Source organism: Bombina bombina, chromosome 5, assembly GCF_027579735.1.
Source record: "Bombina bombina isolate aBomBom1 chromosome 5, aBomBom1.pri, whole genome shotgun sequence".
Lineage (NCBI taxonomy): Eukaryota > Metazoa > Chordata > Amphibia > Anura > Bombinatoridae > Bombina > Bombina bombina.
The window spans coordinates 365,136,799-365,149,097 of NC_069503.1; the positions used below are offsets into that span (position 1 = coordinate 365,136,799).

The following is a 12,299-nucleotide window of genomic DNA, read 5'->3' on the forward strand; positions in this document are numbered from 1 at the left end:
GACGCCATACAAAGGCTTGGGACGTTTGAGGAGAAACTGTGGCACAGCCTAAACAGCATCATCCAGAGAGACATAAAGAGGGAAAAAAATTGGGGAAATTAATTATGTAAAAAACATCCCCAAAACATTTAAAATGACACGGTCACTTTAAGATGTAGAGACTTATATACCTCAGAAAGGGTATGTACTGCTGCATAAAAGTTGAAACAACCTATAATTAAGAGAGAAGCCTCACTAACATAAGTGGGCAAAAACTCTACTGCAAATACAATACTAAGTTTTCAAAAAAACAAACTTATAAACTGCAGAATTTTTATTGCAATATTTAGGGAAAGAAAAACATCAGATAACATGTCAAAATTTGTAGCGCCTTATACAGACCACCAGTTTATTGTAAGGTACCCCAGACCGCGTCTTCTTAGACTATTAGCCCGCTTTACATCGCCAGCCTGCAAAATTTCAGTTTTAAAATTTTGCCTAGTGGCGTTTCTACGGTAAAGTAGCTTAAAATAATAAAAAGCCCAGCTCAAGTAAAACAAGCATCGTATCTTCGGCAAGTAAACTCCGTTCTGACGGAGAACCAAGAGGAAGGCGTGTCCCTGTTCAGACACATCGTTCCGTTCGGAAATAAAAATGGCGCTTATCCGCCATGCAGAGAGAAGAAGATGAGGGCGGGAACAAATTTACTCCATAGAAATAGCATGAAATCAACTCAGCTGCACGTCTCATGTCTAATAAAAAATTCAGCATCACCTGCTGATCACATAAGAAACCTAAAGCTTTTCTTGAACCTCTAGGACAGTAAAAATCACAAAGTACAGCGCTGCGGAATCTGTTGGCACTCTACAAATAACCGATAATAAAAAGTGCCGTAACACATATTAAAGGCGATTTTGAACATTTCTCTCCACTCTTATATATCCAATGCATAAGATAGGAGCCAGATGCCAAAAGGAATAATCCTTAAAATTCCTATGCACGCAGTGTTAAATCACCACAAGGATTATTAGAAACAATAAACCTCTGAACTAAGTTCCTTAGTCTCTTAATTATCATGAGTGCCTGCGTCCTGCCTATGATATCCTGCCTCAGGATATATATGCGTGCCAGGAAATATGCAGTATAAGACATCAGGAGTGCATGTCCCCTAAACATAGAAGACCAGCACCTACCTGCATCTAGCCATCCGGCAGGAGGACAGCTCACCCGGCTTGAGAGGATGCCGCTCCTCACAGAGACCTGTGAAACTTTCTATACCAGGTAAGCAACATGGTAGGAAAACTCAGTAAAGGCCCACTTTATAAGTTCCTACCTACTTTAAAGCCACCACTGCCCTACTAAAGAGACTAACGTGGAGTACGGCTATTCCCAGACTGTGATGGAAGATCAAAGCAAGCCTGCTGTAACTTTAAAAACAAAAAAATCTTGATAGAAGACTCTTTATCAGACAGCTAATTACTTCACCTCCTCCTTGCACTAGAGGCAAAGAGAATGACTGGGATTTGTGGGATGGGAAGTGCTACTTAACATCTCTGCTGTGGTGCTTTTTGCCTCCTCCTGTTGGCCAGGAGTGATATTTCCAAAAGTAATTAATGATGTTCCGTGGACTCACTGTATCATTAGAAAGAAAACACATGCCAGAATGTGTAATACTCATTACGGATCATCTATTTCTATATCACTATCTATATCACCTATGTTGACACTGAACCGTTTCCATTAAACACTAAATAAAACAGATAGAAAAATGCATTCAAATAAACGATTAGTCTGAATCTGTTTAAATAGTGACAAAATAAGTGTAAAGATTTAATCTCTATAAAACAATGGGAGATGCCATGTTGTAACTTAGGTTACTTTCTCTGCTGTGGCCAATTAGGGACAGTTATAAATAGGTCACTAGAGTGTGCAGCCAATGGCCATGTGGAATATAACAATGTTCTGCACTTCATTTTCGAACAGGAAGTGAAAGCTCACAATTTCAGCTATTGTTGTTGGGGTTTTCTTTTCCAACTTGCAGCTGACAGTCACTGAAGTATAACTCTTTATAGAAAACTTAGTCTTGTCAGCTGAAGAAATTTTGAGGTAAAATATCTTCCTTTTTTTACATAGACAAGTTGATGTGATATTTTCCTGTCAACTTTTTCCTGTCATGCTGCATCACTTTTAAGTGATTTAGCATATGGGTATTATGTCCCTTTAATGACCGTGACAATTGCAGCAAACAATATGTTAATTTGTTTTAAACATGTTTACACTTGTCTGATATGCTATTCTATAGCAAGGCAGCAAACATGTCTTATAATTACAAGGTGTTTATTGTCCCTTTAAAGGGATAGAAATTTGCATAGGTGCATTTCAATTTGAAATATACTTCAATTAGCAAAACTGCTTCTAATAAAAGTTATTACTGTTTTTCTGTGGCATATGCAAATATCCTGTGAAGGTCGTACACCATTATTCAAACATCACACCTTCACAGTGAGTCAGCAGTAGCTGGTATGACACAAATTACGTCTTCAGAAGCAAAGTTCAGCTCCGATGCAGAACAAGGACAGTAAATCAATCAGGAGCAGCAGTAACACACCCCACCAGCAGTGTCCAGATCAGGAGCTGCAACTTTACTTGTGTTTTTAACCCCTTTGCAGAGGTTAAAGGGACAGTCAACACCAAAATTGTTTAGAAAGATAAATAATGCCTTTACTACCCATTCCCCAGCTTTGCACAACCAACATAGTTATAGTAAGGGGACATGATACCCAAATGTGATACCCAAATGTTGAAACACTTGAAAGTGATGCAGCATAGCTGTAAAAAGCGGACTATAAAATATCACCTAAAAATCTCTATGTTAAAAAAAAAAAAGGAAGATATTTTACCTCAAAATGTCCTAAGTATTCACACCCCATTGCAAAGGACTTTAAGCAGCAAATTAGTATGCCTGACCCACTTATGTTATTTTCCTATTCAGTTTAAGAAAGTTTACTATGAAATTTTATGACATTACAATTCATGACCTAAGCACTGCTGATGCAGATTGGCTGCTGTTCATGTAGTTTTTTTTTACCTGCAGCTGGACAACAGCTGAAGTTTAACTGTTTACACAGCACTTACTCTGGTGAGCTGAGGAAATTGTAAGGTAAAATATCTTCCCTTTTTAACATAGAGATGTTCAGGTGATATTTTCTAGTCAACTTTTTACAGTTATGCTGCATCGCTTTCAAGTGATGTAGCATATAAGTATTATGCCGCTTTAATATACTTTATAGCATTTAAACGTCTAAATTTCTACCTGTTTCTAAGCCACTACAGAAATCATCTTATCACATGCTTTTTTATAAGCTTTTTACAACAGGAACCTGCTAGTTCATGTGGGCCATATAGATAACCTTTTACTCACACCCGTGGGTTGTGCGCAACACAGCACTAATTGTCTAGAATGCAAGTCAATAGATAATAAAAAAAGTCATGTGATCAGGGGGCTGTCAGAAGAGGCTTAGATACAAGGTAATCACAGAGGTAAAAAGTGTATTAAATATAACCATGTTGGCTGTGCAAGCCTGGGGAATTGGTAATAAAGGCATTATCTTTTTAAACAATAAAAAAAATTGAGTTGACTGTCCCTTTAAACACATAGGCTCACTAATGCAAAAGTTACATGTTCTAACTAATTAGAGCAAGTAATGTTTGCATTAGAATGAATTATATAGAAAGTAGGGCAATATTTCTGCATTAATAGATGTAGGAATGAATATTACCCAGTCTGTGAAAAAAGAAATATTTGCATTCAATTTCTCAAGTTTTCTGGGTTTCAAAATATTAAAAACATTTTAGCCAACTATTTCTGTAAAACCAGTAAAGCAGAAGTGACAGTATTTGCTCTCTTACCCCCAGACACAGGTGCATCCATAAACACTGCTCCCATTTTCTCCACAGATTTTGCCAATTCCTTAGATACCGCAGGGTCAATAGTACTTGAATCAATCAGCAAGGAGCCTTTCTTCACTTTCCTAAAGGTAATTAGAACGGGCATGTTAAAAGGAACAAAAACACCAGTAGAGACATTTATTAGGGAGAGTTCATGCAAATAGGAATTTAGAATATATAAAACATGTTGATCAAATATATATGTTTCTAAATAACTGTACATAATAGAACTAATAAAAGTGTCTTAAAGATAAAGGTGCCACGTGTCTCCCAAGTCATTAAAGGGATAGTCAAAATTACACTTTCATAATTCAGAAAGAGCCTACTAATTTGCTTTGTTCTCTTGGTATCCTTTGTTGAAAAACATTCCTAGGTAGGTTTAGGAGCAGAAATACACTACTGGGCGCTTGCTGCTGATTGGCGCATACACTTATATGCCTCTTGTCATTGGTTCACAGATGTGCTCAGCTAGATTCCAGTAGTGCATTGCTGCTCCTAAATTGGACATTGGTTTAAAATTGTGTTATATCTGAATCCTGAAAGAAAGAAAAAAAAATGGAGTTTCATGTCCCTTGCAATAGCATGGTACTGTATAGTTATCCCGGCTATTGGCAAAGAGGTGGAAACGTCACCTTAATGAAAAAAAAAATAGAGGCGCTTAGTTTAGCAGCGAAGCTGCAGCAAAATAAAAGGTACTTTTTACACACTTTTTTAAACTTCTGGTTGAAGGTAGCCTTTATTTATAGCACTGGTAAATCCTAGTGTATTACACTTAATCATTGTCTTCATTATAAATACAAAATGTATGTACCTAAAATAAACATTCTTTATTTTTTTTTATTGAGGATAAATATAAATATATGCATACATAAGAAAGTTTGTGAGGTACAAACAAGGCTTCACATATTCACAGCATATTTTGGAAACAAAGGCTTCAGATATTACCAATACATTTGACATATAAAAGTATACCTGGAAGAGTTCTTTCCTCAATATTTTCTCCCCTAGTCTGTGATATAGGACACTCTTGGACCTTAGTATTGTAAATTTACTATGATCAGGGGTTAACATTATATAAAGACACATAAACAAGTGCATCAACAAACAGAATTATACTAAACTGATAATTGTATGGTAGGCGGCATTAGCCATAACTGAAAACACATAAAAACCGCATTACAGTGCTATTTGAAGTTAAAAGTAACTAATAGAGTATCCAATCAAGTCATATTGAACAAAGGGGAAATAAGAGTTATCTAGCAGGGGATCGTACCAATTGAAGCATACTATCCATTATTCTACTCATGTATATATGTACTGATTCAGTAATATTGAGCAATGATACTGACTCAAAGGGAGCATAGCTCTAGGATCCATAAAAAGTGAATGTATGCAAATGCTTTCCAGTGTTTTATGATACGGCGTGGTATCGTTATGTTATATTAGTCATGAATTTCTCAGTCGATAATAGGTTGGCATATGTTGCGTAAAGCTATACTAACTTTTGTCTCCCCCACGGCTTCGGCCTCTAGCCCCAGAGGAGAAGCCTATGTTAACTTAATACTATATTAATATTGACAACATTTGATTTATTTTCTATACATAAGTTGTCATAATAGGGCCCCCCTACAACCCCCCCCCCCAAATTGCCACAATTGTTTTGGTAAACGTAACAACAACAAATTATCCATGCATACATTATGGTGAATAGAGTATGTGGGAACTGATGCTTCTATGTCCTACCAAATAGTGCAGAGTAATAAAGGAATATATGATGCAACACTAATTATACTTGTATAATCTATTCTTGCTGTATGTAGAATCTACAATATGTCCCCTATAGAACTCGTGGATATAAAATATAGTAATATTCAACAGCATCAACCAAATCAGTGAGAGGTCAAACTATTAGTGTTAATATCGAGCATATATTTTAGACAAAAAAATATATATATATATGACTTTTCCCCTTTTCTGAATAGGACATCTAGTAACAGAGGCCTAACTAAAGAGGAGAGTTTAAGTGTAATCATAGGTGATACAACTACTTATGAAAATACTTTAAAAAAACATGAAAAGCGTGTGCTATCTTATTACTTCATAATAATACGACAGAAAAGGATTTAACAGTGTGACTTTGAACCATGTCTGAATCATTTTACCAGTAACGTTATGGTTAAATTATAACACATATTCAGTCAGCCATAGGGTTTTGTTTGCAGATAAAGGTAACAGTTTAAGTGTTCCGTTGAGGTTTCCCTGCTGGTATGGAGTAGAAATAGAAGGTGAAAGATTCAGATTGAATACCTCTGATAGTTCTCCGAGATGGTTGAGAGCCGTCTGTATAAAAGGTTCATTACATGGATCTACAGTTTGCCTAAGAAGAGCGTTCTTATCACATCCCAGAAACATGTAAGCAGGTAAGAGGCAAGTCTCCCCAGTGTCTGCAACACCCAGGGAACCCCCTCCAAGCTCCCACAAAAGCGCAAACAGCGGAGAGGTGCCCTCCATCTTTTGAGGCTTAGCTGAGGCTCTGATGACTTCTAGGTTCGGCAAGATTGTGTTAAATGAGTTCCCCTCATGTAAAGTAGTTATTGAAGAGATACAAGGATTTATCTTGCAAAGAGGTTTATGCTGCATGGTGAAAGATGGTTTCATCTGTTTTATGTTGCTCATTTGTGGACCCAGTGCTTTTGCATACTCGGCCAAGATGGCGTGCTGTTGCGCATTCGTGGCATCCGTTTCTTGAGGTTCCTTTGATACTTTTCCCTGTATAAAGCTACGATTAATCAGGAAGTCCAGTGGAGCTTTATCTATGAGGTTCAGCATAATTTTCTCAAAGTTTTCGAAGTCTATTTCCAACGTGGTGGTCATTTTCAGCTGTTATACAGACGTTAACCGAGTCTGATCTTTATGATTCTGATATTGCTTTCCACATTTCACTGGCAATATTCAGCTTGGCAGGATTCGTACAGGCACTGCTTTGATCAGTTGTGGCAAAATACCTCAGTGTACCGAGGGGGAAGGCGTTGCCGTATGTGAGCCGCCGCTCTAGGCCCTTACTGTCTGTTCCCATCTTCAACGTCAAAAATACAGTAAAACATTCCCCTAGTGTAATACACTGCAGAGTAGTGGTGAAAGGTATGATAAGTAAAGGGACTTTCCCTGTAGGATGGATCTGATAATCAGCGTGTTTGTCAGATTGTGGGCTGGAGCTTTGGAAAGTGCGACCATTTAGATCACCGTTCAGACACGCCCCCTTAACATTCTTTATATTTATATCTTAACCTGACAAGAGAGAGACAGAGATACCGATAACAAGAGACAGCGAGAGAGCACGAGAGAGAACACACTGGAAACAAGATATAGAATCTATAGAAGTGTTGGCTTAAAGGATTCAACATATTTCTAAGACATTTGTATCAGCAATATAGGAAACCTGTTGAATAAAGTATTATATTCCAAAATTCTTAACTTCCTAATGGAGCACAAGATACCAAACATAATCAAACATGCTTCATTCCCACTCACCACCATGTCTGAACCCCTGCATAGTCTAATCTATCATCTTTGCATGATCTTTGGATTTCAGAAACGTTTTGATTCAGTCTTAGATCCAGGCCTACTCATTACATTTTTGGAGTGTAATAGAAGGGAAAAACAGACACAATCAAGAAAAAAGCACCATTAAGGTGAACCATAAACAGTCCAAGTTCTTCTTAGTGGGTAGAGAAGGGGAAACAGGGCTCCAGTAGAAATCCAATGATTTCCAATAAATAGATTATTGAGCAAGCGCTGGAATTATCTTCAACACAATGTACAAATTTATCATGCAGAACATGCTCCTGTTACACGGTTTAATCAATGAAGAAGCCATACTTAGGCACTGCAAGCGAATCTAGATAAGGTAATGGTGTTAAAACAGAATTTCATACCTGAATCACAAACTGAATTTTCCTTTACTATAGAAAGTAAGCATATACACATAACTTGTCTTATTATATCTACATCAGGAAGTTAGTAAGGGATGCAAAAGAGAAAAGGAACAAGATTGTATTGGCTAAGCTATAATAATTATTTAATCTTGTTTGAGCCTAGACTATGGCTCCATAACCATAAAGCAGTACTGAAAGAGTATAAAGGAAAGTGTTTAAAGGGACATGAAACAATTGTTTTGCCTTCATTATTCAAAAAAAGAGCATGCATCTCTAAACAACTTTCCAATTTACTTCTTTTATCAATTTTGCTTCACTCTCTTGATATCATTTGTTGAAGGAGCAGCAATGCACTACTGGGAGCTAGCTGAATGCATTAGTAAGCCAATTAAAAAAGGCATATATGTGCAAGCACTAATCAGCACCTAGCTAGCAGCTACTGACCCTACCTAGGTATGCTGTTCAACAAAGGATATCAAGAGAACTAAGCAAAATTAGATAATAGAAGTAAATTAGCGGTTTATGAAAAAATTCTTAGTTTCATATCCCTTTAAATGAAAAATTAACTTCCATACACAAGCAAGCAATAATATAATTATTTTTGTAAACCAATTAAAGTGAATGTCAAGTTAACACGGATGCCTCACGGCATCATATAGCCTTTTAAAAAATAGCCTGAGTTTAATGAAATGTTTGATATTTATTTTCTTACATTTTTACCAATCCGCCAATAAGCGCATCTCTCCCGCCCGCCATATTGTCTAATTGATACAGCTGATGTTTCTTCAAACAACTAATCCTTGTTTCCCCCCGGGTCGTTCAGCCTCTTTGCATAACCGTAACAGTCCGGGGGGAAACGAGGATTAGTTGTTTGAAGAAACGTCAGCTGTCAATCAATTAATTAGACAATATGGAGGGCGGGAGAGCTGCGCTTATCAGCGGATCGGTAAACATGTAAGAAAATAAATAAATATCAAACATTTCAGGAATTAAACTCAGGCTAATTTTTAAAAGTCTATACGATGCCGTGAGGCACCCGTGCTAACTTGATATTCACTTTAAATTAGACAAATGTAAGACTTACTTCAAAATTCCATTAGATCCATTATAGGCTTCTACAGCATTTGCACTTGAGGGCAGCATGGTAATAATTCTGTCAGCTTTTTCTGCTACATCACCGGGTGAATCTACTATCTGTGGATAGATAATACGGAAAATAAAGTATTTAATTTTCTGTGTCTAGCATTGTGTAATACACATCACATGTTGATAGATTACAATTACTGACTCACTTTAAAAAAACAGATACAAATAAAGTGTAACCTTTAAGAACATAAACTTGAAAAACCTCAAACAAAATTGAACCACAAAATATAAAGTACACAATCATCTCAGGATTCTGTAGATGTAAAAGAAAAACAAATGACTTCTGTGTTTACACAGACAGAAATTAAAGGACCACTAAATACAGTAGAATTATATCATTTAAAAGTGCATAATAAAAAGACAATGCAATAGTACTACTTATTTTTTTCTGACAAATTTATTTTTCCACATTTGCTGGCCCCCTGTATCATGTGACGGCAATCAACCAATCACAGACTAGTATATGTATACCCGTGAACTTCTGCACAAGCTCAGTAAAAGCAGGTGTCTCACAAAGTGTGTATACATAAATTTATGGGCAAAAATGTGTTAATATAAGTAAATTGTAAAGTCTCTAAAACTGCATGCTCTATCTGAATCATGAAAAAAAAAATTTTTACTTTAGTGTACCTTTAAATAGACATAAGCCAGATAGAAAAGGACATAAAGACAGCAATAAAATATTGGTTAAACTGGAAAAAAAAAATTATGCTTACCTGATGAATTTGTTTCTTTACGGATATGGAGAGTCCACAACGATATCAATTACTAGTGGGAATATCACTCCTGGCCAGCAGGAGGAGGCAAAGAGCACCACAGCAAAGCTGTTAAGTGTCACTCCCCTACCCATAATCCCCAATCACTTGACCGAAGGAAAATGGAAACAAGGAATAACACAAAAAGGTGTAGAGGTGCCCGAGGTTTAGTCAAAAAAAGGAAATTTATTCTTACCTGATAAATTTGTTTCTTTTACGATACGATGACTCCACGGATGTCATCCTTACTTATGGGATATCGCCTCCTGGTCAGCAGGAGGAGGCAAAGAGCACCACAGCAGAGCTGTATATATAGCTCTTCCCTTCCCTCACCCTCCAGTCATTCGACCGAAGTTAGGAAGAGAAAGGAAAAGCCAAGGTGCAGAGGTGACTGAAGTTTAACAAAAATAAAAGACCTGTCTTACAAAAACAGGGTGGGCCGTGGACTCATCGTATCGTAAAAGAAACAAATTTATCAGGTAAGAATAAATTTCCTTTTCTTTTACAAGATACGATGAGTCCACGGATTTCATCCTTACTTATGGGATACAATACCAAAGCTTCAGTACATGGATGAAAGGGTAGGGACAAGACAAGGAACCTAAACGGAAGGAACCACTGCTTGAAGAACGTTAATCCCAAAAACAGCCTCGGACGAGGCAAAAGTATCAAATTTGGAAAAAGTGTGAAGAGAAGACCAAGTTGCAGCTTTGCAAATCTGTTCAACAGAAGCACCATTTTTGAATGCCCATGAGGAAGCCACAGCCCTAGTGGAATGAGCCGTAATTCAATCAGGAGGCTGCTGTCCAGCAGTCTCATATGCAAAACGGATGACACTTTTCAGCCAAATGAGAGAGAGGTAGCCGTAGCTTTCTGACCCCTACGCTTCCCAGAAAACATAACAAACAGGGAAGACGATTGACAAAAATCCTCAGTGGCGTGTAAATAAAACTTCAAGGCATAGACCACGTCCAAATATGCAACAGTCGCTCCTTCTTAGAAGAAGGATTAGGACACAAGAAAGGAACAACAATTTCCTGATTAATATTTTGATTTGAAACAACCTTAGGAAGAAAACCAGGTTTGGTACGAACACCACCTTATCCGAATCAAAAATAAGATTGGGAGATCACATTGTAACGCTGAAAGCTCAGATACTCTGCAAGCAGAAGAAATAACAACCAAAAATAAAACTTTCCAAGATAGTAACATAATATCTATGGAATGCATAGGTTCAAACGGAACCCCTTGAAGAACTGTAAGAACTAAATTCAAACTCCAAGGAGGAGCAATTGGTCTAAACACAGGCCTGATTCTAGTCAGAGCCTGACAAAAAGATTGAACATCTGCCAGACGCTTGTGCAACAAAATAGATAAAGCAGAAATCTGTCCCTTTGAGGAACTCGCTGACAACCCGTTCTCCAATCCGTCTTGGAGAAAAGACAAAATCCTGGGAATCCTAACCCTACTCCATGAGAAGCCCTTGGATTCGCACCAATAAAGATATTTACGTCATATCTTATGGAAAATTTTCCTAGTAACAGGCTACGTGCCTAAATCAAGGTATCTATGACCGAATCAGGAAAACCCTCGCTTGGATAAATTAAGCGTTCAATTTCCAAGCAGATAGCTGCAGAGAAACTAGATTCGGATGATGGAAGGGTCCCTGAATGAGAAGGTCTTTCCCCAATGGAAGCCTCCATGGGGGCTGAGATGACATGTCCACCAGAATGGCATAACAAGTCCTGCGAGGCCACACAGGAGCGATGAGGATCACCGAAACCCTCTCCTGTTTGACTCAAGCAATCACCCGGGGAAGGAGAGCAAATGAAGAGAACACATAAGCTAGGCTGAAAGACCAAGGTACTGCCAAGGCATCTATCAGCTCAGCCTGGGGATCCCTTGATCCGTATCTCGGAAGCTTGGCATTCTGACGAGACGCCATAAGATCCAACTCCGGCCTGCCCCATCCGAGAATCAGGTTGGTAAATGCCTCCGGATGAAGTTCCCATTCTCCCGGATGAAAGGTCTGACTGCTCAGAAAATCCGCCTCCCAGTTTTCCACACCTGGGATGTGGATCGCCGACAGATAACAAGAGTGAGCCTCCACCCACTAAATTATCTTGGCTACTTCTGTCATTGCTAAGGAACTCCTTGTTCCTCCCTGATGATTGATGTAAGCTACAGTCATAACGTTGTCCAACTGGAATCTGATGAACTTGGCCGCAGCCAACTGAAGCCAAGCCTGAAGTGCATTGAATATTGCTCTCCACTCTAGGATACTGATGGGAAGTAGAGACTCAGTTCGAGTCCATACACCCTGAGCCATCAGGGAGTTCCAGACTGCTCCACATACTATCAGGGTTGCAGCCGTTGTCACTATCACCCATGAGGATCTGCGGAAGCATGTCCCCTGGGATAAATGAACCAGCGACAACCACCATAGAAGAGAGTCCCTTGTTCTCTGGTCTAGATTTATTTGAGGAGACAAATTTGTATAGTCTCCATTCCACTGACTGAGCATGGTCAGTTGCAG

General features: G+C 38.2%; 1 protein-coding gene across 1 annotated transcript in view; it reads right to left on the reverse strand.

The window, feature by feature from the left end:
- HIBADH (3-hydroxyisobutyrate dehydrogenase) overlaps positions 1 to 12,299 on the reverse strand; it is a 345,089-nt gene that overhangs the window by 289,290 nt on the left and 43,500 nt on the right. The window contains exons 3-4 of the mRNA XM_053714182.1: positions 8,947 to 9,056; positions 3,889 to 4,010 (exon numbers count right to left, since the gene is read on the reverse strand). Of these exons, the coding sequence (XP_053570157.1) occupies positions 3,889 to 4,010; positions 8,947 to 9,056 (232 nt within the window). The remainder of the gene's footprint in view (positions 1 to 3,888; positions 4,011 to 8,946; positions 9,057 to 12,299) is intronic.